The sequence below is a fragment of the Mirounga leonina genome, unplaced genomic scaffold (genome assembly GCF_011800145.1).
Source record: "Mirounga leonina isolate KUSES-001 unplaced genomic scaffold, KU_Mleo_1.0 Mir_82, whole genome shotgun sequence".
In the NCBI taxonomy this organism is placed as follows: Eukaryota; Metazoa; Chordata; class Mammalia; order Carnivora; family Phocidae; genus Mirounga; species Mirounga leonina.
In genome coordinates, this window is record NW_023270825.1 from 12,184,629 (window position 1) to 12,212,601 (window position 27,973).

General features: G+C 39.0%; 1 protein-coding gene and 1 long non-coding RNA gene across 3 annotated transcripts in view; one reads left to right on the forward strand and one right to left on the reverse strand.

Moving 5' to 3' along the window:
• Window positions 1-5,700, forward strand: part of PPP4R3A (protein phosphatase 4 regulatory subunit 3A) — a 37,935-nt gene extending 32,235 nt beyond the window's left edge. For both annotated transcript variants that reach the window (XM_034992951.1, XM_034992952.1), the window contains exons 11-15: window positions 498-667; window positions 1,805-1,947; window positions 2,669-2,859; window positions 3,239-3,465; window positions 4,459-5,700. In XM_034992951.1, the coding sequence (XP_034848842.1) occupies window positions 498-667; window positions 1,805-1,947; window positions 2,669-2,859; window positions 3,239-3,465; window positions 4,459-4,569 (842 nt within the window). In that variant the 3' untranslated portion in view covers window positions 4,570-5,700. The remainder of the gene's footprint in view (window positions 1-497; window positions 668-1,804; window positions 1,948-2,668; window positions 2,860-3,238; window positions 3,466-4,458) is intronic.
• A 309-nt stretch (window positions 5,701-6,009) lies between these two features.
• Window positions 6,010-27,973, reverse strand: part of LOC118002440 — a 68,406-nt gene continuing 46,442 nt past the window's right edge. The window contains exon 3 of the long non-coding RNA XR_004677053.1: window positions 6,010-6,088. This is a non-coding gene — a long non-coding RNA (uncharacterized LOC118002440). The remainder of the gene's footprint in view (window positions 6,089-27,973) is intronic.

Consider the following 27,973-nt stretch of genomic DNA (forward strand, 5'->3'; position numbering starts at 1 on the left):
GGTTTATAGTAGTTCTCTCAACAATCCACAAACCAATCAACGTAAACCCAGAACTCTAATGCAAAGTAGTAAGAGTGTCCAAAAATAATGATCAAATTATACAGTGGATTGCCCTAATAAAACAATGGTTTTTCTGTTGTTTTTAAGGTGTATGTAAAAAGATACATTTGTAATTTTCTCATCTTAAGTAGTACGAAGTTAATTCATATGTTAGCCCTATTTTAGCTCTTATTTTAGATGTAAAGTACATTTTGGTCACTAGTAAATTCCAGAGTTTTTCTGGCTCTCCAAGACTTGTGTTCTATAATGACATACACTACTTCTAGGGTACGTTTTTCTGATAACCCTCTTGCAGTCCTTATCTTTAGGTTCATGCTTCTGGAAGCAGTAACATATCACTGCACGAAGAATTATATTTATTAAGCAGGTCTTTTTTAATAAGTCTAAAATATGGAAGTGTGGTATGTAATTTGAACAATAATGCCTCTGTGTTTCAGGTGCTCTTCGTTTTAAGAGAAAGATTATTGGATTAAAAGATGAGTTTTATAACCGCTACATAATGAAAAGTTTTTTGTTTGAACCAGTAGTCAAAGCATTTCTCAACAATGGATCCCGCTACAATCTGATGAACTCTGCCATTATAGAGATGTTTGAATTTATTAGAGTGGTAGGTTCTGTATTGTTGGAATGTTGGTTTTAATTGTTTGAGAATATTGAATATGCATTATTGGTATTTTGGCTTATTTGAGATTATATTTGAAGAAAATTTTTAAAAGAAGCTTGTAGGAATTCAGTTCAAAGTAATGAAAACCAAAACAATCTCTCGGCAGCTGTGAATCCTTCGTAGGATGGCTTGAATGAAAACTGATCTAACACTGTCCTGGTACGCAACTCATTTTTAAGAAAGTAGAATGACAGTTGATAGAAAGTATTTGATGTGGTTTTATTGTTTTGTTTTTAACTCTGAGGTTTTCTGACTGGACTTTGTCCTCTATATTTTTTAAGACCTTTTTTTTTTTTTTAAAGATTTTATTCCTCTATATTTTTTAAGACCTTTTTTTTTTTTTTTAAAGATTTTATTTTTTGACAGAGACACAGCGAGAGAGGGATCACAAGCAGGGGAGTGGGAGAGGGAGAAGCAGGCTTCCCACAGAGCAGGGAGCCTGATGTGGGGCTCGATCCCAGGACCCTGGGATCATGACCTGAGCCGAAGGCAGACGCTTAACGACTGAGCCACCCAGGCCCCCTTAAGAACAATTGCGTAACAAACTTGATGCCTCTATATTTTTTAAGAACAATTTCGTAACTAACTTGATTCTTTACTGATCTAATAGTAGTCGGCTTGTGGTTCTCCCACAACTGTGTGTCAGAATTATCTGTGGCATGCTTTTTTTAAAAAATTACGGTAAAGTGTTTATCATGTAAAATTTGCCTTTTTAAGTGTACAATTCTTTGGCATTAAGTACACTCACACTGTTGTACAACTATTCCCCACTGTCCATCTCTAGCACTTCCCTGTGATGTGCCGATCCCACCCCCACACTTACTTGAGTAGAAGACATCTGGGGTGGGACCTGGGCATTTACTTGAGGAAGACCCATAGTTAATTCTGAGACACAGCAAAAATCAGACTACAGAGTAGTGAGTTATGCCCATTTTCATTGTTTTGTTATCTCTAAGATTGGCTGATAATTTTGTGAAGTTAAACTATTTTGGGCAGGTTTATCAATTGCCTATGATTAAGCCTATCTTGCTAAAATAACATTTTTCCTATCGTATTTTTCATTATAATTCTTTTCTATAGGAAGATATAAAATCATTAACTGCTCATGTCATTGAAAATTACTGGAAAGCACTGGAAGATGTAGATTATGTACAGACATTTAAAGGACTGAAACTGAGATTTGAACAACAAAGAGAAAGGCAGGATAATCCCAAACTTGACAGGTAAATTACCACATTTTTTAATTTATTCATTCAAGTTGTATGGTGGTGCCTCTTTTTGCTTGTTTCGTATTATTTGGCTTGGCTGGGGGAGGGGATGAGCAGTGGTTGTAGCTTTCTGTAATGGCCAATATGAATATTTTCCTGAAGGTGTATGTGGTGTTAGTAGGATCTGTAGACGCTTCCTCAGGCATATATTAAGTTAGATAACGAAAAAGAAAACCCAACCACTTAACGTGGTAGTGGGGCTTCATGTGTCCAAAAGTAAAATCAAAATAAGGTATATTTTAACGTCCATGAATTAGGACTTGTTCGTTTCTGATGCTAACAAGTTTAATAACTGATCCATAATAGTACAGTTTCCATAATAGTTTGATTCCACTAGTTAACACTAGAAATTGTGGAGTGTTTAGTTCTATGAAAAGTCTGGTTCTTCATTAGCCTCTCTGTATATAACCTTGATCTATTAAAACGATCTAATCTGGAGCATCATTTGAAGACTAAGAGTGTCTTTGGATAAGTCTCTTTTTTTTAAAGATTTTATTTACTAGAGCACAGTGGGGGAGAGGGAGAAGCAGACTCCCTGCTGAGCTGGGAGCCCAATGAGGGACTTGATCCCAGGACCCTGAGATCATGACCTAAGCTGAAGGCAGACGCTTAACCAACTGAGCCACCTCGGCACCCCGAGTCTATTTACTTTCTTCTCTTTTCTCTTTACTTCTAGTATGCGTTCCATTTTGAGGAATCATAGATATCGAAGAGATGCCAGAACACTAGAAGATGAAGAAGAGATGTGGTTTAACACAGATGAAGATGACATGGAAGATGGAGAAGCTGTCGTGTCTCCATCTGACAAAACTAAAAATGATGATGATATTATGGATCCAATAAGTAAATTCATGGAAAGGAAGAAATGTATGTTGAAAAGATGGGCAAGGGAAAATGGTGGCTTTCCCATTCTAGGCTTATTCTGTATTTCTTGACAAAATGAGGAGTATCTACTTGGTCATGACAGATTTGAGAGACTTTGTGGCTTTCTAGAATGTGAATTAATAGCTGTGGGTGAAAGTATGGACCAAATTTTCTTAATCTGACTTGACCCAGGAGAAATACCTTATTTCAGGAAGGGGAGGGACACTGAACACTGAAGGTCTCATTCCTTCTCAGTAGTGAACTGAACTTGTGTTTTTCCCTAGCAAGGGAGTGAGCCAGTTAATTGTGGTTTAGTGCCACCTCATTTGGGGGGATTAAAAAAAGGATGGGTGACAACTATTGACAATATTCTTATTTTTAGTAAAAGAAAGTGAGGAAAAAGAGGTGCTTCTGAAAACGAATCTTTCTGGTCGGCAGAGCCCAAGTTTCAAGCTTTCCCTCTCTAGTGGAACCAAGACTTCTCTCACCAGCCAGTCACCTGCAACCAATCTGCCTGGTTCGCCAGGCTCCCCGGGATCCCCAGGCTCCCCAGGATCTCCAGGCTCTGTCCCTAAAAGTACATCTCAGACGGCAGCTATTACTACCAAGGTACATTCTGACTTCCAGGCCTGTGTCCTATCACCTTTCTCAACAGTGATCGTGACTAAGACTAAGATTTCCTTTGGTTACCGTCTTTTGGAACTCATCTAACCTTTCTGAACGAGAGAGAATAATTCTCCCACTACTACCTGTATGTATGGAAAACTTGAGCAGTTTCTCAAAGGTTTTTATAACCAACACGAAAGGCTAAATGAATTATTACGGTTATTTGCATTTTAGAACTCAGGTTCAGATCTATTTTAAAGTTATTCTTTACCAACTTTCCTAACACTGTTTTGTCAAGCAAGATTTACAAAAAGGAATTAACCATCTATCATTAACATTTCATAAGAAAGGATCACAATTTTAACACCAAAAATGTGGACAAGACATAATCTCAGAAAAAAAACCAATTCTTTTCGCTACCTCCTACTGTCCTGGATTAGCAGTTAACAGACTGGCATTTGGGATGGGTTGATCTAAACCAGAAAGAGTGCCCCATATACAGTTCCTTTTACTTTGACATGAGCATGAGACCCCTGAGGGCTAAGAAGTGAATCCATGTTAAAATGAAGGTGTGGGCTGAGGGCAGAGCAGGGTGAATTTTTCCACACCCACATAGAAGAGCTACAGTGGTTTCTGGCGAAGGCAGGGGTATAAAAGGATGCCAGGAGGAAAGGCAGAATCGCCTTCCTAACTTCTTGGTCTGCCCTTACTTCTAGTAGTCTATCTATTGTAGTTTTCAAGATTTTGCTAATGCATTGTTACGTCTTAGAAAAACAGTAATTATTAAATTGAAAAGGTTTTATCTCCTGGCTCATTTGCTAAATTTATAAACTAAAAATTTTATTACGGAAAATATAGGAAAAATACAATGACTTTCAGTTGCATATAATCTCACCATCCAGAAATAACCACATTTAGTACATAGGGGTGGGGGGCGGGAATCTGTATCTTTTACCTTGTGTTAAGGTTTTTTAGAAGCTACATTTTTCTTAACAGGGAGGCCTCGTGGGTCTGGTAGATTATCCCGATGATGATGAAGATGATGATGAGGATGAAGACAAGGAAGACACGCTGCCACTGTCAAAGAAAGCAAAGTTTGAGTCCTAATAATGGCAACGGCCTGTGATCAGTACCTGTTGAGAAAACTGGTTCTCCACCCCTCCCCCCTACAAAATCCACAACAAAGCAGTGGTCTCTTGTGAATGACTGAAACAGATCAGCCTCGCACACTTGACTTCTGCTCATCAAGTGCCAATTCAATGGAGCAGGAGGAGGGGATACTATACGTTTAGGGGAAAGACTTAAGCCTTTGAGCTCTCCAGCTTGGACCACACATTGCCCTTTTCTCAGGGAAGGAAATGGAAACAAAAAGCCAACAGGGCAGGGGTTTTGTAAGTGGAACTCTGGATTGACTGGTCAGTTGCTACAATCAGAATATGATTTCTTGGACCATGTTTGAGACTCAGAAGAACAGGCTTTTGTGCCGTAATTCTTCTCCAGTTAAGAATGCCAGCAGTTTCTTTGTATGAAGAGACCTGCCTTTAAAATCACACGTTCTCAACATTTTAGTCACGCTACAATAGGTTTGGAAAACCTCTGGGGGAGGGGCGCATATAAAGTTTCCTCTTTTTTATCTGTTCCCTTTGCCCTTCAAACTGCAGATTTTTTTTTTTTAAAGTGGGGATGTGTCCCTACTTGATTAAAGATTGAGTGGAATTCTAGATGTGGTCATTTGTGTCATAATTTTTTTTGTTTCATTTTGTTTTTGATTTTTTTTCTCCCCTGAGTGTATGCTTAGTTGTTGAGTATATATATTTGGGACCATTAAAACTTTTTTTGATGTAATATAACCTAACGTTGTGCTGGTACCTGTTTTACCATGTGTAATTTTTGTTCACATCACAGTTCTTAATTTGTTTAGAGTTTTATGAAAGATGGTATAGTTTTTATTGACAAAAACAAAGTAATCTTACAACTATGTGCATACAAAAGCAATACTATTTTGTGACTAAATATTTTATATTAAAATTTACATCAGCAACTGTCGAGAATTCAGGGAAATAGAGTGGAATTTAAAATTTCAACAGTTTTGTTAAACCTAGAAACGTGAAATTAGTATTCCAAAGAGATTCTGAAATTTCATATCTTGGGAAAATGACGGTACATTAAATCAAAATTGAGGCTGGATGATTTAAAAATATTTGACTTTTGAATAATAAAAAGAAAAGTGAAGAGTAAGAGAAATTGTATTAGTTGTATGTTTCTTTTTTTTTTTTTTTTAACCACTCCCTTTGGAATACCAGCTGGAGTTGTAAGTGGTGGTTCCTAATAAATACTTGGCCAAAGGACCATCAGATAATTCCCTTGTTACAACAGTATTTTTAAATAGGTTCTTTTTATGGTCTTAGGTGTGCTAAAATTAAGGAAATGAAAACAAATACTTTGTCACATTCCCTTTTTTTTAAAATAAGCTTTTAGAACTTACTGAAGAATGTGTTTGCAAATGTGAATAAAAATCCATACCCAGGAAAGGATACTTACTATTTTAAGTATCATCCACTTTGAGTGTCTAACAAGCACTGTGTGCTCTGTCTTCTCTTTTGCTTAGCCCTCCGTAAATTCAAACCTGTGGTACCAAAAACAAGGTTACACTGAATAGCTGGATAGAAAACCAGAAAGTGATAACTTGCTACAGTCACAAAACGAGTTTTATTGTTGGCTCTTTTTTTAACAGAAATTTTAGGTGCATAATTAACTATAAGAGTTTAAGTGTATTTCACTACAGTATAGAGCTACTTGTGAGTCCCAAGTTCTGGCTATTAATAATGGAAGTTAATCAAGTTATCTTGAAAATAAAAGAGAAGAAAGATCTTAAGTTTAATTATATTACGTCTTCCTTTGTGCCTTAACCATACTGACTTTTCTGGCTAGGCTCTTGGAACACTTACTTGTCTTGGTATTCGGAGGGTTCTTGAGAAGAGGGGAGGAGCATCCCATGTTTTCATAAATTCTGATCCAGTATTTAAAAAAAGCATTAACTATTGGCCCTCAACATGTAAGAGGTGCGCCTTCACTGACGGGACGGTTGCATTTTCTTAGCTATTAGTGATTACAGTTAATGAAGCAGAAAATTGACACAAGTCGCTGTAACAGAAATTAGGTCTAAAACCGCCTGTCACTTCATAGAGGGAGAACTTAGCAATAAATCGCTAGAAAGACACCACCACTGGAATTGACAAGTCCACCTGATTCAGAAGTCTGTGGTGTTGAACAGATACTGTCTTGGTAATGGATGTAAATACCATGGTGTGAACAGTTAGAAATTGTTATTTTCCATTTTAATGCTATGTATTTGCTCTTTTGCTCATGTTGCAATATTGAAAATGAAAAAAATAATTTCACTTCCCATGTGATTACCCAACAACTTCTGACAAAGACAGACTTATAATTAACTGCAGGAAACACCTTGATGTCCTGTCTTGCCCAGAAATGCTACCCTGGTTTTTTTTTTGTTTTTTTCTTATAGAATTGAAGCCTGACTCTACTCAAATCCTGCACACAATTTTCTCTAGAAGTCAATTTTTGTGAATTTGGAAATGAAGGAGAGGCATGGAATGGGGAAGCATTCCTATTTTTGTTCTTAATTGATTTAAAGCAGTAGTGTTTGTAAAGTTTGCAAGATTAGAACAAGCAGTTTAAACTGGAAGATATTTTTAAGTGGAAAACCTCAGTCAACAGAGTTCTATATTTACCATAAATAACTTTAAAACTGCATTGTGAGAATCACTTGAAGGAAAATTCAGGACCTTCAAAATTCTTAATATACAAAGTTATATTAACTTTTTCTGCCCTAACATCCATTTTGAGCAAGAGGATTATAAAAACAAATTTTTATGGGATGGATTAATGTCTGCCTTTACACTGGGACGCTGAGAGAACATGAGGAAGTGGGGCAAATAGTAAGTATACTGTGATACCCAGTGGTAAACCAGTTTGATTCCTCTTTGGCTTTAATGCTTCATCTTGGCTGTTGAGAATGATAATTAAAAGGAAACTACGTGTAGAACACCTCTCTTCGGATAGATAAATGTCTACTGGAGTCGGGTGTCTCGGTCCTTAAAACAGCTCTGGTTGGAGAGACCAGTTTCCTTGACCTTTTCGCTGTCCTAGGTAAGTTCTTCCACGGACTCAGGGAATTCATGATGCTCCAGCGTGATGCTAAGTGGGTTCTGGTTTAACGTACATTCCCGCTATATTAAAGAAACTGCTCTGGTGTATCACATTCTACCTACCAATTGAATGGACCCTTTTCCATCCTTATATTTCTTGACCCTTAGGTAAGAAATCCTAAAGCACATGGTGTTAACAGAGGCTAAGGTGTGGAGAGTAGCCAATACTGCCTTTCTATCCCCTGACAGCTCCCCTCTCTACCCTTTAAATGCTGGGATTCTCTACCACCTCACCTTGGGTGCTCAGCTTCCTAAGCTCCAGCCAGGGCACCTTCCTTTGCTATCCCTGACCCGATCATGCATGTTGGGCCCTAAGAGACTGCCTGAACCTGTCCTGCGCCCCTCTGAGTGCTCTTCCTGCCTTGCCTGCTGATAAACTTCATCTTTCAGCATTTGGAAGCGTGCCCCTGACACTGTTCCTTCCTTGAGGAAGGGGTTATATCCTTTTCAGCTTTGTCTCCATAGTATCTGGCATGATACCTAGCCCACAGATGGCCCTCTAAGATGTTCACTGGGTGAATGAAAAGAAGACACACACAATACACAGACTGGGAAAGTCTTTTGGCTGATGCCCTTGGAGAGTCACAAGTTTGACTCATTCTTGACCATAAGATTCCCTCTTTGTGGATGGAAAGGGAGGGCTTGAGGACCCTGTCCTGTCCTTTGTACCTTTGGGCCTTAGGTTAGTGATACCAACAAGGGGCAATTTTAAGTTCACAGAATTACCCCACACGGAGTCATTTCAGCAACTCCTAAAATTCTATGTAAGCTTTCCTGGTCTGTTCCCTGGTTCCAGCATCTTTAACTCATTAACTGTGTCTCTTACTGGGTCTTCAGATCTCGATCTCCATCTGTAAGTGCAGACCACTGCCTTTTATCACTGGACCTAGCCCTGAGCTACCGATTCCACAGAACCCTCACCTACTGGGTTCGGACTTTATTAAATCTCGTTCTCTTATTAAACTTTTATATCTCGGTATATTTCTTGGAATGTGAGATCCTAAAAGGCAGACCCAGATACATGTGATCCTCTTTGTGCGGCTATTAGTATAACAACACAGATGATAGGTAGGTAGATACGTAGATAGTAAACAGGTCGGGCAGAGAGACTTCCTGTGTAGAATCAATTGATACTTGTCCCAGGAATGATAAAGAGCCTGGAAAATGTGATCGCTCAAAAATCACAGCACTTCATTTTAGCATGAAGTATCTTTCTACAGGAATCTGTTTCTGTTACCTTACAGAAAAAAGCAGATTAATCTTACCTTAATGTTACTGTAATTCATAAACTGCTACTTCAGGTTTTCTCATCCTAAATTGTAAAGCACTACTCCAGAGGAAGATAAGGAAATAATGAGACAGTTCAGTAACCAACCTCCAAGACGGTTCCGTTGGGTTTGCACTGTGAGGTGGGAGTCCCAGCAAAACCAAGAGCCCAGAACAATTTAGCTTTTGGGATTCCAGGGTGGCTTTCAAGAAGTTTAGGTAGAGAATGTGAGGAATTGCTGTTAGTGAGACCATTTCACCCAAATCCCCGCTGCCCCCACTGAAGCCTTCTGAGACCCTATTCTGGAAGGGTAATAGGGGTTGGGTGGGGTGGATAAAATAAACCAGAGAGGCTGAGGGAGTACTCAGGAAACTTCGCAATCTGTGCTCCATGCGTGTTGACTGATCAATGGAGTCTAAGAGCAGATTTCCTGGTAGAAATTGGTGAAAAGTTGAGAACATAGACAAAGTATTATGGAAACAGCACAGTCCAAAAGGCCTGGGTTTGAATTCTCACTCGCTACTAAGACCTTAGGCAAGTTCCTTGAGCCTTGGTTTCCCCAGCTCTCTAATGGAAGTGACGTCACAATACAAGTGTGAGGACTGCAGAGTAGGTGTGTGTGTGTATGTGTGCGTGGGGGGGGGAGAGAGCGAGCGAGCAAGCGAGCAACTCCCAATGGTAGCTACTCAATGGAGGGTAGCTAATGTGTTGTATCACCACAGTCCACACCTGGGTGGAGATGGCTATGGTGTGAAACCTTCACAACCTGAAACTGCCTGTTTTTAGAAGTCACTCATAGTCTATGCAGTGTAGGGCTCAGTATACAATATACTGGTTAAGAGTATACATCCCAGAATGGCACAATAAGGAGCTTAGCAAATCCTCCCTCAAAAAGCAAAATTGTCAGAATGAACCATTTCAGGACCCTGGAAGTTAGCCAAAGACATATAACTGAAAAAAGTTCGCTCAAGAATCTCAGTAAGAGGGCTGCCTCGGCTTGGTTGAGCGTCCGACTCTTGATTTCAGCTCAGGTCATGATCTCAGGGTCATGAGCTCAATCAAGCTCCACGCCAGGCTCTGTGCTTAGCGGGGAGTTTGCTTCAGATTCTTTTTCTCCCTCTCTCTCTGCCCCGCCCCCCCCCCCCCCAAATAAATAAATCTTAAAAAAAAAAATCTGTAAGAACAGTGAACAGTCCATGGCATTTTGGTCTGGGGTTACTCCCATCCCCACGCTCCCGCACTCCCTCAGCTCAACCTGCTAGTGGTCCTGCCAGAGCAGGTCAGCTGTGAACACACTTTCATAACTGGAAGTGGCTCACTCCGAGTGCAGGAAAACACACATACTGAGTTGTTCACAGAAACAGTAGCTTGACCAAGAGAAAAAAGATGATTCAAATTATTAAATTCAGAAATGAAAGACATTTGGTTGGGGCCACTGTTACCAACTTTACAGAAATAAAAAAATTTCCTTTATAGTTCTTCTTAATTTTAGAGAGAGAGTGTGTGCACGCAAGCAGGGACGGGCAGAGGGAGAGACAATCTGAAGCAGACTCTGCATTGAGTGGGAGTGGGGAGGCTGACGCAGGGCTTGATCCACCGCAACCATGAGATCATGACCGGAGCTGAAACCAAGAGTTGGACGCTTAACCGACTGAGCCACCCAGGCGCCCCAATTATATTATGATTAACTGTATACCAATAAATTGACTAACTTAGATAAAATGGAAGATTGCTGAAAGACACAAAGTACTGAAATTAACCCAAGAAGAAACAGGCAAAAATCTGAACAGACCAGTAATCAAAAACTTCCCAACAAAAGTCCAGTACCAGATGGCCACACTGGTGAATTCTACCAAATATTTAAAGAATAATTAATATCAATTATCAAATTCTTCCACAAATCAGAAGAGGAAGGATCACTTCCAAACTCATTTTACAAGGCCCGCATTGCCCGGATATCAAAATCAGACAAGGACACCACAAGAAAGGAAAAATGACAAGCTAATATCGCCAATGACCACTGACGCCAAAATCATCAACAACATACATTATCAAACCAAATTCAACAATACATTAGAAGGATCAAACACCATGATCACCTGGGATTTATTCCAGGTCTATAGGGATGGTTCAACATCCACAAATCAATCAATGTGATACATTAATAAAATGAAAGATAAAATCACACGATCATCTCCATGGATACAGAAAAAGCATTTGACAAAATTCATCTGATTATGATTAAAACTCTCAGAAAAATGGGTATATATAGAGAGAAGACACTTCAACATAATAAAGGCCACATAGGACAAGCCCACAGCTAACATCGTGCTCAACGGTGAAAAGCTAAAAGCTTTTCCTCTAAGATCAGGGACAAGACAAGGATGCCCACTCTTGCCACTATTGCTCAGTATAGTACTGGAAGTACTGGAAGCCCTAGCCAAAAATCTTAGGCAAAAAGAAAAATAAAAGACATCCAATTAGAAAGGAAGTAAAATTGTCAGTATTTGCAGAAGACAGGATATTATAGAGGCTCCACTAAAAATCTGTTAGAAGTAGTAAACAAATTCAGTAAAGATGCAGAATACAAAATCAATATATAAAATACAAATATATTTATATATATATATTTTTAAAGATTTTATTTATTTATTTGAGAGAGAGAATGAGAGAGAGCACATGAGAGGGGGGAGGGTCAGAGGGAGAAGCAGACTCCCTGCCGAGCAGGGAGCCCGATGCGGAACTCGATCCGGGGACTCCAGGATCATGACCTGAGCCGAAGGCAGTTGCTTAACCAACTGAGCCACCCAGGCGCCCCCAAATATATTTATATTTTATAATATATAAAATTCTGTTGCATTTCTACACGCTAATGACAAACTCAGACAGCGAAATTAGGGCTCAGGACCAAGGTAGAGTAGGAAGATCCTGAGCTCACCTCCTCCCACAGACACCCAACTCTATACCTACATACAAAACCACCACCTCTGGAGAGGAACTAAGACCAGCAGAACAGATCACACCCAACCAAGGATATAAGAAAAAGCCACACAGGGCACCTGGGTGGCTCATTCGGTTAAGCGACTGCCTTCGGCTCAGGTCATGATCCTGGAGTCCCGGGATCGAGTCCCGCATCGGGCTCCCTGCTCAGCAGGGAGTCTGCTTCTCCCTCTGACCCTCCTCCCTCTCGTGCTCTCTGTCTTTCATTCTCTCTCCCGCAAATAAATAAATAAAATCTTTAAAAAAAAAAAAAAAAGCCACACGACAGGATGGAGGGGTGGAGATGTGGTTTGGTCAGGACCCACAACCTCACAAATATAGAGGTTCTTCCTGAAGAACGAGGGGTCTGGGCTCCACAGCTTGGGGACCTGCCCTGGGAAGATGAGCCCCATAGCACCTGGCTTTGAAAATGGAGGGAGGGGCTTAATGCCTGGGAAGAGCCTTCTGCTCTCAAACAGTGCCCCCCACATCTCACTCTGAGTCCCTGTGCAGAGGCAGCACTTTGAAAAGTGCCTGGGTTCCATGTGAAGGAAATCCACTCTCTAATTTAGGGCATTGCCAGAGGGGCAGGGATCCACTGGAATGTTCCCTGGTAATGTAAGACCTGGTGGGCACCCTTTTGGGGGCTAGTGGGGCAGGGCACTTACCTTCCACCGACAGGCACCATTTCTGAATGTCTCCAGCTACTGTGCCAGCCCTGCTCACCCCTCCCTGGTGCTCCCCTGAGGACGTGTTCTGCCAACCCACTTGATAGGCCTGGAGCCCCTCGCAAGTGGCTCTCTGCCCCACCTCACGTGGCGGGCAGGCTCAGCCAGCACTGGGGCCCTGCAGAGCGCCCTTAACCCACATGGCAACGTGCCTGCACCTGTGGCGGCCAGGCGCCCAGGCAGGCAAGCCAAGGCCATGCTTGTACCTGAGCACACCCAGGCCAGACCGGTCGCAGCGGGACCTCACAGACCATCACTCTGCGGGACAGCCCCACACGCCAGCGAGCCTGCACCAGCTGTGACCCAGCAGACACTCTGAGAGCACCTGGCTTGGGTGACCAGGGAGGTTTGTGCTACTGGGCCCCAAAGGACACCTTCTGCATAAAGCCATTCCTTCGAAACCGGGGGAACTGACTGACCTACCTAATACGTAATAATTAGAGAATTGGGCAAAATGAGGAGACAAAGGAATATGTTCAAAATGAAAGAACAAGACAAAACCTCAGGAAAAAAAGGAAACATAAGAAATCAACCTCATAAAGAGTTAAAAGTAACAGTCATAAGGATGGATGCTCAATGAACTTCAGTGAAGAACAGATGAACACAGTGAGAACTTCAACAAACAGAAAATATAAAAGGGAACCAACCAGAGTTGAAAAATATATTAAAAAATACAAAAATACACTAGATAGAATCAACAGCAGATAAGAGGATACAGAACAGATCAGTGATCTGGAAGACAGGGTAGTGGAAATCATTCCAGCTGAACAGCAAAAAGAAAAAAAGAACATTAAAAAATGAGGATAGGCTAAGGAACCTCTAAGACAACATCAAGCATATTAACATTCACATTATAGAGGTCCCAGAAAAAGAAGAAAGGGGCAGAAAACTTATTTGACGAAATAATAGCTGGAAACTTCCCTAACCTGGGAAAGAAAAGACATCAGGCCCAGGAAACACAGAGAGACCCAAATAAGATGAGCCCAAGGAGTCTACACCAAAACAGATAATAACCAAAATGTCAAAAATTAAAGAGAATCTTAAAAACAGTAAGAGAAAAAGCAACTAGTTATATAAAAGGGAAACCCCATAAGGCTATCAGCTGATTTTTCAGCAGAAACTTCAGGCAAGTAGGGAGTGGTAGGATATATTCAAAGAGGAAAAAGGGAAAAACCAACAATCAACCATACTCCACCTGGCAAGGTTATCATTCAGAATTGAAGGAGAAATAAGAGTTCCCCAAACAAACAAAAGTTAAAGAAGTTCATCACTACTAAGCCAGCCTTACAAGTAATGTTAAAGGGACTTCCTTAAATGGAAAAGAAAAGGCCATAATATAAGAAAATTATAAAAGGTAAGAAGATCTCACAAAAGCAAACATGAAGGTAACAGATCAGTCACTTATAAAGCAAGCATAAACGTTAAAAAGACAAAATAAAATAAATTATAGCCACAAAAATTAGGTAAGGATCTACACAATAAAAATTGGACAATATGACATCATACACATAAAACATGGAGGGGAGGGGAGGAAAAATATAGTGCTTTCAGAATGTGCTCGAACATAAGTGATCATCAACTTAAAATAAATGGTTGTGTATGTAGGATGTTCTGTATGAACCTCATGGTAACCACAAACCAAAAAACTCAAAAAATAGACATACACAAAAAATAAAGGAATCCAAGCATAATGCTAAAGAAAGTCATTAAATCATAAAAGAGTAAGAGAAGAACAGAGAAGCATGACAAAAACAGCCAGAAAACAACAAAATGTAAACCAATAATACATACCTACTAATAATTACTTTGAAAGTGACTGAATGGATAAAACAAACACAAAAACAGGACCCATCTATGTACTGCCTGCAAGAGACTCACTTCAAGCCTAAAGACAAATATAGACTGAAAGAAAAGGGATGGAAAAAGATATTCCATGCAAATGGAAGTGAAAAAAAAAAAAAGCAGCTTAGCAGTACTTAAATAGACTTTAAAATAAAGACCATACCAAGAGACAATAAGGTCATTCTGTAATGATAAAGGGATCAATCCAACAATAATATAGTAATTGTGACGATGTATTCACCCAACATAGGAGCACCTAAATATATAAAGCAAACATTAACAAACATAGTAAGGGAAACTGACAGTAATGCAGTAATAGTAGGGGACTTTAACACCCGATTTATATCAATGGATAAAGCATCCAACAGAAAAATCAATAAGGAAACAGTGGCTTTGAATGACACCTTAACCGAAATAGACTTAACAGACAGTTATAGAACATCCCATCCAAAAAACCGCAGAATACATACCTTTTCAAGCACACATGGAAAAATCTCCAAGATAGATCACATGGTAGCCTACATAACAAGTCTCAATAAGTGTAAGAATACTGAAATTATATCAAGCATTATTTCTAACCATGCTGGCATGAAACCAGAACCAGTTCAAGGAAAAAACTGGGAAAACACAAACATGTGAGGCTAAACAACATGCTATTAAACAACCAATGGGTCAACAAAGAAATCAAAGATGAAATAAAAAAAAAATACCTTCAGACAAATGAAAATGGAAACACAGTTGTCCAAAATCTATGAGGTGCAGCAAAAACAGTTCTAAGAGGGAAGTTTACAGTGATACAGACCCACCTCAAGAAAAAAGAAAAATCTCAAACAATCTAACCTGATACCTAAAGAACTACAAAAAGATGGGACTGGAGGAGATTATGCTAACTGAAATAAGTCAAGCAGAAAAAGTCAATCATCATATGGTATCATTTATTTATGGAACATAAGGAATAGTATGGAGGACAGTAGGAGAAGGAAGGGAAAAATGAAGGGGGGGGAATCAGAGGGGGAGATGAACCAGGAGAGACTATGGACTCTGAGAAACAAACTGAAGGTTTTAGAGGGGAGGGGGGTAGAAGGATGGATTAGCCTGGTGATGGGTATTAAGGAGGGCACGTTCTGCATGGAGCTCCGGGTGTTATACGAAAACAATGAATCATGGAACAGTACATCAAAAACTAATGATGTACTGTATGGTGACTAACATAATAAAATAAAATTAAAAATAAAATATATATTAAAAAAAAAGAACTACAAAAAGAAGAATAAACAAAGTCTTGGGGAGCCTGGGTGGCTCAGTCAGTTAGGCATCTGCCTTCAGCTTGGGTCATGATCCTGGGGGTCCTGGGACTGGGCCCCACATCAGGCTCCCTGCTCAGCAGGGAGTCTGCTTTTCCCTCTCCCTCTGCCTTCCACTCCCCTGCTTATTCCCTCCCTCTCTCTCTCTTCCTCTTTCTCAAATGAATAAAATCTTTAAAAAAAAAAAGAATAAGCAAAGTCCAAACTTAGAAGGAAGGAAATAATAAAGAGCAGAGTGGAAATAAATGAAATAAAGACTAAGAAACAATAGAAATGATCAGTGAAACTAAGAGCTAGTTCTCTGAAAAGATAAGCATTTAGGCAAAGTCATCCCGAAAAAAGAGGACTCAAAATCAGAAATTAAACAGAAGTTACAACTAATACCCCAGAAACACAAAGGACAAGACACCACTGGAAACATTTATATGCCAGCAAATGGGATTTCCTTTAAGAAATGGATAAATTCCGAGAAATATACAAAATTCCACAACTCAAACCACCTGAGGAAATTACTATTAATGAAATTTAATCAATAATCAAAACTTTACAATGAGCAGAGGTCCAGGACCAGACAGCTACATAGGTGAATTCTACTAATTTAAAGAGTTAATGCCTATCCTCAGACTATTCCAAAAAACTGAAGAGGAATGAACACTTCCAAACTTCTATGAGGCCAGCATTACACTGATACCAAAACCAAAGACACCACAAGAGAAACTTATACGCCAATATTCCTGATAAACACCAATGCAAAAATCCTCAACATAATATTAACAAACCAAATGAACAATACATTAAAAGGATCATACACTACAATCAAGTGGGATTTAATCCAAGGATGCAAGGATGGTTCAATATTCATAAACCTCCCATGTGATACATTAACCAAAGGTAAAAATCGTATGATCATCTCAATAGATGCAGAGAAAGAATTTGACAAAATTCAATATCCAGTCATGATTTAAGAAAAAAAAAAAAAAAAACTGAGAAAAGTGAATATAGAGGGAACATATCTCAACATAATAAAGGCCAAATATGATAAACCACATTCAATGGTAACATCATAATCAATGGTAAAAAGCTGAAAGCTTTTCCTCTAAGATCATAAATAAGACAAGGATGCCCACTCCTGCTAGTTTTATTCAACAAAGCATTGGAAGTCTAAGCCACAGCAATCAGACAAGAAATAACAAGACATCCAAATTGGAAAAGAAGTAAAACTCACTATTTGCAGATGACATGATATTCCATATAGAAAATCCTGGACTCCATAAAACAGTACTAGAATTAATGAATTCAGTGAAGTTAAAGGATACAAAATTAATATACAGAAATCTGTTTCATTTCTATACATTAAAACACTACCCAAAAGAGAAATTAAGAATACCATTCACAACTGCATCCAAACAATAAACAAAAACAAACAAACCTAGGAATAAATTTAACCAAGGTGAAAGACCTGTAGTCTGAAAACCAGAAGATATTAATGAAAGACACTGAAGGGGACACAAATAAATGGAAAGACATACCATGCTCATGGTTTGAGACAATTAGTAGTGTTAAAATGTCTGCACTACCCAAAGCAATCTAAAGATTCAATGCAATCTCCATTAAAATAATCATTGTAGAAATGCAAATCAAAACCTCAATGAGGTATCAACTCACACCTGTCAGAACGGCTAGTATCAAAAAGACAACAAGTGTTGGCAAAGATGTGAAGAAAAGAGAACCCTTATGTATTGTTGGTGGGAATGCAAAATGGTACATACACGATGGAAAACAGTATGGAGGTTCCTCAAAAACATTAAACATAAAACTGGCGTATGAACTAACAGTTCCACTACTGGGTATTATCACAAGAAATCAAAAACACTAATTCAAAAAGATACATGCACCCTTTTGCTTGTAGCAGCATTATTTACAGTAGCCAAAATATGGAAGCAGCCTAAGGGTCCTTCTATTAATAGATGAATGAAAGAGATATGGTATAGTGTGTACACACACACACACACACACACACACACACACTGGAATATTACTTGGCCTTAAAAAGAATGAAATCTCCCATCTGCAGTAACATGGATTGACCCAGAAGGTATTATGCTCAGTGAAATAAGTCAGACAAAGACAAATTATGCAAAAAAGTGTGATTTTACTTATATGTGGAACCAAAAAAACCCAAAAGAAATGAACAAACAAAACAGAAACAGATTCACTGATGCAGAGAACAATGTGGTGGTTGCCAGACAGGAATAGGGTGGGTGATGGGAAAAGTAAAGAGATTAAAAGGTACAAACTTCTGGTTATAAAGTAACTAAGACACAGAGAGCTACAATGTACAGCATAGGAAAGAGAGTGAACAATAGGTAACAACTTTGCATGGTGACAGATGATAGCAAGACTTATCATGGTGATCACTTTGTAATATACATATACATATATATATGTTGTACACCTACAGCTAATATAATATTCTATGTCAACTAGAATAAAAAAAGAAATTAAGAAAACCATCCCATTCACAACTGCACCAAAAAGAAAACACCTAGAAATAAATTTAAACAAGAAGGTGAAAAACCTATACACTGAAAACTATATAAGACATTGATGAAAGAAATTGAAGACACACAGAAAAGGGGAAATATTCTGTACTCATAAATTAGAAAAAAATAGTTGTTAATATGTCCATACTACCCAACACAATCCACAGATTCAATGCAATCCCTATCAAAATTCCAATGGCACTTTTTGCAGAAATAGAAAAAACAATGCTAAAATTTGTATGGAACTACAAAAGACCCCGAATACCTAAAGCAATCCTGGGAAAGAAGAACAAAGGGGAAGGTTTCACACTTCCTGTTTCAAACTATAATAATCAAAAGAATAGGATACTGGCATAACAACAGAAGCATAGATCAATGGAACAGAATAGAGAGCCCATAAATAAACCCACAAATATATGCTTAATTAATTTACAACAGAGGGCAAGAATATACAATGGGAAAAGGACAGTCTCTTCAATAAGTGGTGCAGAGAAAACTGGATAATCACATGCAAAAGAATGAAACTGGACCACTAACTTACAGCATATGCAAAAATTAACTCAAAATGGATTAAAGACTTGAACATAATACCTGAAACCATAAGAACTCCTAGAAGAAAGCATAGGCAATAAATTCCTTGAGATGAGTTTTGATATTTTGGGTCTGATGCCAAAAGGAAAGGCAACAAAAGCAAAAAATAAACCAGTGGGACTATATCACACTAAAATGCTTCTACACAGCAAAGGAAACCATCAACAAAATGCAAAGGCAACCGATATTAAGTAGGAGAAAATATTTGCACACCATATCCAATCAAGGATTAATATGCAAAATATACAAAGAACTCATACAACTCGATACCAAACACAGCCCCAAACAATCTAATTAAAAAGTAGCAGAAGATCTGAATAGACGTTTTTCCAAAAAGACAAACTGATTGCCACAAGCACTTGAAAAAATGCTCAACATCACTAATCATCTGGAAATGCAAATAAAAACCAAAAGGAGATCTCACCTCACTCTTGTTAGAATAGTTATTATCAAAAAGAAATAATTAGGCTGGTGAGAATGTGGAGAAAAGGGAACCCTTGTACACTGATGGTGTGACTATAAAATTATGCCACCATTGGAAAAAGGATGGAGATTCCTCAAAAAATTACACAGAGAATTATCACATGATCTAATAATTCCACTTCTGCATATCCAAAGGAAATGAAAACACCATACACCCCCATATCACTGCAGCCTTCCTTGCACTAGCCAAGACATAGAAGAACAGATAAAGAAAATGTGGTACATACATATGATGGAATAGTCAGCCATAAAAAAAAGGGAAATCTTGCCGTTTGCAACAACATAGATGGATCCTAAGGGCATTATACTAAGTGAAATAAGTCCAAAAAAGACAAACATGATCTCCCAAGTCAAATCTTTAAACAAATAAACTGACAGAGAACACACTGGTGGTTGCCAGAGGTGGGGAGTGGAGGGTGATGAGGAGTCAAAAGGTACAAGCTTCCAGTTATAAAATAAGTAAATTATGGGGATGTAATGTACAGCAGGGTGACTACAGTTAGAAATATTGTAGTATAGTATTTGAAAGTTGCTAAGAGAGTAGATCCTAAAAGTTCTTGTCATAAAATAAAAAATTTGGGGAGGAGCAAGACGGCAGAGGAGTAGGAGACCTGGATTTCGTCTCCTCTCAGGAATTCAGCTGGATAGGGATCAAACCATTCTGAACACCTACAAACTCAACAGGAGATCGAAGAAAAGAAGAGCAACAACTCTCTCATCAGAAAAGCGACCACTTTCTGGAAGGTAGGACGTGCGGAGAAGTGAATCCGAGGCGATAGTCGGGAGGATAGACGGCGGGGGAGGGGCCTCCGTCGGCCGCTTCTGGCAAGTGATAGAACCAGGAGCACAAAATCGGAACTTTTAAAAGTCTGCTCCGCCGAGGGACGTCACTCTGGTGGCTAAGCGGGGGGTGGAACCCTCCGGGACAGTGTGGTCTCAGGACCCTCGGGGTCACAGAAAGACCGGAGGTGCCTGAGGGCGGCAGAGCTCCCAGGTATCGGAGCAGGGAAGCCGGCTGCAGAGGCGGAGCCCAGGCGCGGGCTCTCAGCTCGGGGTGGCCATAAACCGTGATCCGCGGCGCAGTTGGGCCACTGTTCCTCCAGCAGGGACCCAACAAGCGGCAGATCCGGGGAGACTCCCCTTCCTCCCCCGGGAGGAGCCGCGCGGGAGCGCACCGCAGGGATCTGCTGGGTTTGGAGACTCCGCACAGGGTCGGATGCCAGAGATAGAAACCCGCGGTCACAGGCCGGGTGAGCACGGAGTGCAGCCGGAGACGGGGAAACGGGAGTGACTGACTGCTTTTCTCTGGGGGCTCACTGAGAAGTGGGGCCCCGAGTTCTCAGCTCCTCCGGGGCAGAGATTGGGAGGCCGCCATTTTCACTCTCTGCCTCCAAAGCTGTACGGAAAGCTCGCAGGGAACAAAAGCCCTGGAGAGCAAACCCAAACAGATTACTTAGCCGGGAGGGGGCAAGGGCGGGCAATTCCGCCTCCAGCAAAGACATTTGGAAACCACGGCAACAGGCCCCTCCCCAGAAGATCAGCAAGAACAGCCAGCCAAGACCAAGTTTACCGATCAATGAGAACGGCAGAACTCCACCGCTAGGGGAATACTGCACAGAGAATTCATTAAGCATTTGCCTTCGGCTCAGGTCATGGTCCCAGGGTCCTGGGATTAAGCCCCGCATCAGGCTCCCTGCTCAGTGGGAAGCCTGCTTCTCCCTCTCCCACTCTCCCTGCTTGTGTTCCCTCTCTTGCTGTGTCTGTCAAATAAATTAAAAAAAAAAAAAAATCTTAAAAAAAAAAATTCATGGCTTTTTCCCCATGATTCTTTAGTCTTTCAACTTTAATTTTTTTTTAATTTTTTCTTTCCTTTTTTAACCAATTTCTTATTTTATCAACTCCTTTTCTAAATCTTTTTAATTTGCATTTTTACAGTTACATTCTATCCCTTCATTGTATTTAATCTTATTTTTGTGTATAAGTTTTTCTTTACAATTTTGACATGTAGTTTCTTCTAACAAACTGACCAAAATACAGTCAGGAGATAGTGTACTGCTCTGTTCTGTTCAACTGTTTATATCCCTTCCTTTTTTGTTGTTGTTAGTTTTTTTTCTTTTGTTTTTTTCTTGTCTTTTAATTTTCATTTTTATGTTACATTCTACCCTTTCATTGTATCTAATTTTATTTTTGTACATAAATTTTTCTTTCTTACAATTTTGGGATCTAGTTTTCTTTCTTTACAATTTTGGGATCTATTTTGGGACCAAAATACACACAGAATCCAGTGTATTGCTCTTCTCTGCTCACATGTCTGATTATATTCTTTTTTCTCCCCCCTACCGCCCCCCGCAGTTTCGGGTCTCTTCTGATTTGTTTAGTGTATATTTCTCTGGGGTCACTGTTGCCATTTTAGTATTCTGTTCTCTCGTTCATCTATTCTTCTCTGGACAGAATGACAAGATGGAAAAACTCACCTCAAAAAAAGAGGCAGTACTGACTGCCAGGGACCTAATCAGGATGGACATAAGTAAGATGTCAGGACTAGAGTTCAGAATAACAATTATAAAGCTACTAGCTGGCCTTGAAAAAAAGCATAGAAGACATTATAGAATCCCTTTCTGAAGAAATAAAAGAACTAAAATATAACCAAGTCAAAATCAAAAAGGCTATTAATGAGATGCAATAAAAAATGGAGGCTCTAACTGCTAGGATAAATGAGGCAAAAGGGAGAATTAGTGATATAGAAGACCAAATGATGGAGAATAAAAAGGCTGAGAAAAAGACAGAAACACCTACTGGATCACAAGGGGAGAATTCAAGAGGTAAGTGATACCATAAAGCGAAATAATACTAGAAAAATTGGGATCCCAGAAGAAGAGGAAAGAGAGAGAGGAGCGGAAGGTATACTGCAGCAAATTACAGCAGAGAACTTCCCTAATTTGTGGAAGGAAACGGACATCAAAATCCAGGAGGCACAAAGAACCCCCCTCAAAATCAATAAAAATAGGTCAACATCCCAACATCTAATAGTGAAACTTACAAATCTGAGAGACAGAGAAAATCGTGAAAGCAGCTGGGGAAAAGAGGTCTGTAACCTACAAAGGTAGAAACATTAGATCAGCAGCAAACCTATCCACAGAGACCTAGCAGGCCAGAAACGACTGGCAGGATATATTCAAGGTGCTAACTGAGAAAAATATGCAGCCAAGAATACTTTATCCAGCTAGGATGTGATTCAAAATAGAAGGAGTGATAAAAAGTTTCCAGGACAAACAGAAACTAAGATTTTGTGATCACCAAACCAGCCCTACAAGAAATATTAAAAGGGATCCTCTAAGCAAAGAGAGAGCCCAAAAGTAACATAGACCAGAAAGGAATACAGACAATATACAGTAACAGTCACCTTACAGGCAACACAATGGCACTAAATTCATCTTTCAATAGTCACTCTGAATGTAAATGGGCTAAATGCTCCAATCAAAAGACAAAGGGTATCAGATTGGATAAAAAAGCAAGACCCATCAATATGCTGTCTGCAAGAGACTCACTTTAGACCCAAAGACACCTCCAGATTTAAAGTGAGAGGGTGGAAAACCATTTACCATGCTAATGGGCATCAAAAGAAAGCTGGGGTGGCAATCCCCAGATCACACAAATCAGATTTTAAACCAAAGACTGTAATAAGAGATGAGGAAGGACACTATATCATAATTAAAAGGTCTATCCAACAAGAAGATCTAACAATCGTAAATAATTATGCCCCTAACATGGGAGCAGCCAATTAATAAAAAAAAAAAAAAATCAAAGAAACACATCAATAATAATACAATAATAGTAGGGGACTTTAACACCCCCCTCACTGCAATGGACAGATCATTTAAGCAGAAGATCAACAAGGAAATAAGGGCTATGATGACACACTGGACCAGATGGACTTCATAGATATATTCAGAACATTCCATCCTAAAGCAACAGAATACACGTTCTTCTCGAGTGTACATGGAACATTCTCCAGAATAGATCACACCCTGGGTCACAAATCAGATCTCAACCAGTACCAAAAGATTGGGATCATTCTCTGCATATTTTCGGACCACAGTGCTTTGAAACTGGAACTCAATCACAAGAGGAGAGTTGGAAAGAACTCAAATACATATACATGGAGGCTAAAGAGCATCCTACTAAAGAATGAATAGGTCAAAAGGGAAATTAAAGAAGAATTTAAAAAGTCATGGAAACATAAACATGAAAACACAACTGTTCAAAATCCTTGGGATGCAGCAAAGGTGGTCCCAAGAGGGAAGTGTAGAGCAATACAAACCTTTCTCAAGAAACAAGAAAGGCCTCAAATATACAACCTAACCTTACACCTGAAGGAGCTGGAGAAAGAACAGAGAATAAAGCCTAAACGCAGCAGGAGAACAGAAATAATAAAGATTAGAGCAGAAATCAATGAAATAGAAAAGAACAGAACAATAGAACAGATCAACAAAACTAGGAGCTGGTTCTTTGAAAGAATAAGACTGATAAACCCCTGGCCAGACTTATCAAAAAGAAAAGAGAAAGGACCCAAACAAATAAAATCATGAATGAAAGAGGAGAGATCACAACCAACACCAAAGAAATACAAACAATTATATATATATTATGAGCAAATATATGCCCACAAATTAGACAATCTGGAAGAAATGGATGCATTCCTAGAGAGGTATAAACTACCAAAAATGAACCAGGAAGAAATAGAAAACCTGAACAGACCCATAACCAGCAAGGAAATTGAAGCAGTAATCAAAAATCTCCCAATAAGAGCCCAGGGGCGGATGGCTTCCCAGGGGAATTCTATGATACATTTAAATAACACTTAATACCTAATCTTCTGAAGCTGCTTCAAAAAATAGAAGTGGTAGGATACTTCCAAACTCTGAGGCCAACATTACCTTGATTCCAAAACCAGACAAAGACTCCACTAAAAAGAATTACAGACCAATATCCCTGATGAACATGGATGCCAAAATTCTCACCAAAATACTAGCCAATAGGATCCAACAGTACATTAAAAGGATTATTCATCACAACCAAATGGGATTTATTCCTGGGCTGCAAGGGTGGTTCAACATCCACAAATCAATGTGATATACTACATAAATAAAAGAAAGGACACGAACCATAAGATCCTCTCAATAGACGCAGAAAAAGCATTTGACAAAGTATAGCATCCTTTCTTGATTAAAACTCTTCACAGTGTAGGGATAGAGGGAACATACCTCAATGTCATAAAAACCATTTATGAAAAGCCCACAGCGAATATCATTCTCAATGGGGAAAAACTGAGAGCTTTTCCCTTAAGGTCAGGAACACGGCAGGGATGTCCACTGTCACCACTGCTGTTCAACACAGTACGAGAAGTCCTAGCCTCAGTAATCAGACAACAAAAAGAAATAAAAGGCATCCGAATCAGCAAAGAAGTCAAATTCTCGGTCTTTACAGATGACATGATACTCTATGTGGAAAACTCAAAGGACTCTACCCCAAAATTGCTAGAACTCATACAGGAACTCAGCAACATGGCAGGATATAAAAATCAATGCACAGAAATCAGTTGCATTTCTATACACTAACAATGAGACAGAGAGAAATTAAGGAATTGATCCCATTTACAATTGCACCAAAAACCATAAGATACCTAGGAATAAACCTAACCAAAGAGGTAAAGGATCTATACTCTAAAAACTACAGAACACTTATGAAAGAAATTGAGGAAGACACAAAGAAATGGAAAAACATTCCCTGCTCATGGATTAGAAGAACAAATAGTTAAAATTTATATGCTACCTAGAGCAATCTACACATTCAATGCAATCCCTATCAAAATACCATCAACTTTTTTTCACAGAACTGGAACAAATAGTCCTAAAATTTGTATGGAACCAGAAAAGATCTTGAATAGCCAAAGGAAGGTTGAAAAAGAAAACCAAAGCTGGTGACATCACAATTCCAGACTTTGAGCTCTATTACAAAGCTGCAATAATCAAGACAGTATGGTACTGGCACAAAAACAGACATATAGATCAATGGAACAGAATAGAGAATTCAGAAATGGACCCTCAACTCTATGGTCAATTAATCTTCAACAAAGCAGGGAAGAATATCCAATGGAAAAAAGACAGTCTCTTCAACAAATGATGTTGGGAAAATTCGACAGCCACATGCAGAAGAATGAAACTGGACCATTTTCTTACACCACACACAAAAACAGACTCAAAATGGATGAAAGACCTAAATGTAAGAAAGAATCCATCAAAATCCTAGAGGAGAACACAGGCAGGAACCTCTTCGACCTTGGCTGCAGCAACTTCTTGCTAGATACGTCTCCAAAGGCAAGGGAAGCAAGGGCAAAAATGAACTACTGGAACTTCATCAAGATAAAAATCTTTTGCATGGCAAAGGAAACAGTCAACAAAACCAGAAGACAATCAACAGAATGGGAGAAGATACCTGCAAATGACGTATCAGATAAAGAGCTGGTATCCAAAATCTATAAATAACTTATCAAACTCAACACCCAAAGAATAATCCAATCAAGAAATGGGCAGAAGACATGAACAGACATTTCCTCAAAGAAGACATCCAAATGGCCAACAGACACATGAAAAAACGCTCTACATCACTTGGCATCAGGGAAATACAAATCAAAACCATAACACGATATGCCTCACACCAGTCAGAATGGCTATAATTAACAAGTCAGGAAACATCAGATGTTGGCGAGGATGTGGAGAAAGGGGAACCCTCCTACACTGTTGGTGGGAATGCAAGCTGGTGCAGCCACTCTGGAAAACAGTATGGAGGTTCCTCAAAAAGTTGAAAATAGAGCTATCCTATGACCTAGCAATTGCACTACTGGGTATTTACCCCAAAGATACAAATGTAGTGATCTGAAGGGGCACCTGTACCCCAATGTTTATAGCAGCAATGTCCACAATAGCCAAACTATGGAAAGAGCCCAGATGTCCATCGACAGATGAGTGGATAAAGTGTGGTGTATATATACAACGGAATATTACACAGCCATCAAAAAATGAAATCTTGCCATTTGCAACAACATGGATGGAACTAGAGGGTATTATGTTAAGAGAAATAAGTCAATCAGAGAAAGACAATTATCATATGATCTCACTGATAGGTGGAATTTAAGAAACAAAACAGAGGATCATAGGGGAAGAGAGGAAAAAATAAGACGAAACCAGAGAGGGAGACAAACCATAAGAGACTCTCAACTATAGGAAACAAACTGAGGGTTGCTAGAGGGGAGGGGGGTAGAGGGATGGGATAACTGGGTGATTGACATTAAGGAGGGTGTATGATGTAATGAGCACTGGGTATTATATAAGACTGATGAATCACATGCCTGTACCTCTGAAACCAATAATACATTACATGTTAATGAATTGAATTTAAATAAAAAAATGTTTTAAAAAATCTGGAATATGTGCGGTGATAGATGTTAACTAGAGTTATTGTGGTGATCATTTTGCAGTATAGACAAATATATCCTTATGTTGTACACCTGTAACTAATATAATGTTATATGTCATTGCATCTCAATAAAAGAGACAATTTGAACAGATCCATATAACTAGTGTAGAGATTGAATTAGTTATCAAAAAACCACCCACAAATAAAAGCCCAGGTGAGATGGTTTCAGCACTGAATTCTCCAATTTTCACAAATTCTTCCAAAACATAGAAAAGGGTCACTTTCCAACTCAGTCTATGAAGTCAGTATTCCCTGACACCAATTTCAGACAAAGTCACCACAAGAAAACCACAAAACACTAATCTCATATATATGGTCAAAACATTCACAACAAAATACTAAGAAATGAATCCAGCAACAAATAAAAAGTTTTATACATCATGACCAAGCAGGATTTTTCCTAGAAAGGCAGTGACCCTAGTTGCTCATTTTGCTTGAAAGGCATTTAATAGCTGAAAATCAGTCATAATAACGGTATAATGCACCATGGTGAAATAACAAAGTACAAGACTACATGATCATCTCAATACATGCTGAAAAAGCATTTGACAAAATTCAACTCTCTTTCATGTTAAAAACAAACTGGGTAGAGAGGAAACTTCCTCAACCTGATAAACAGGATCTACAAAAAACCTACAGCTAATATTATACTGAGGAAAGAATATATGTTTCCACCTAAGAGCTTATACAAAAAACTATCTGCTTTTGTTACTTCTATTCAACAGTGTAGCAGAGATTCTAACCAGGGCAATTAGGCAAGAAAAAACAAAGGCATGTAGATTGGAAAGAGAAAAGTAAGACTATTTTATAGAGAACATGATCTTACATATAGAAAATACTAAGGAATCTATTATAAAACTATTAGAACCAATAAATGGGTCCAGCAAAGTTTCAGGATGCAAGATCAATATACAAAAATCACTTATATTTCTACACATTTGTAAGAAATAGTCCAAAAATGAAAGAGAAAACAATTTATAGTAACATGCAAAATTAGAAAAAATTTAAA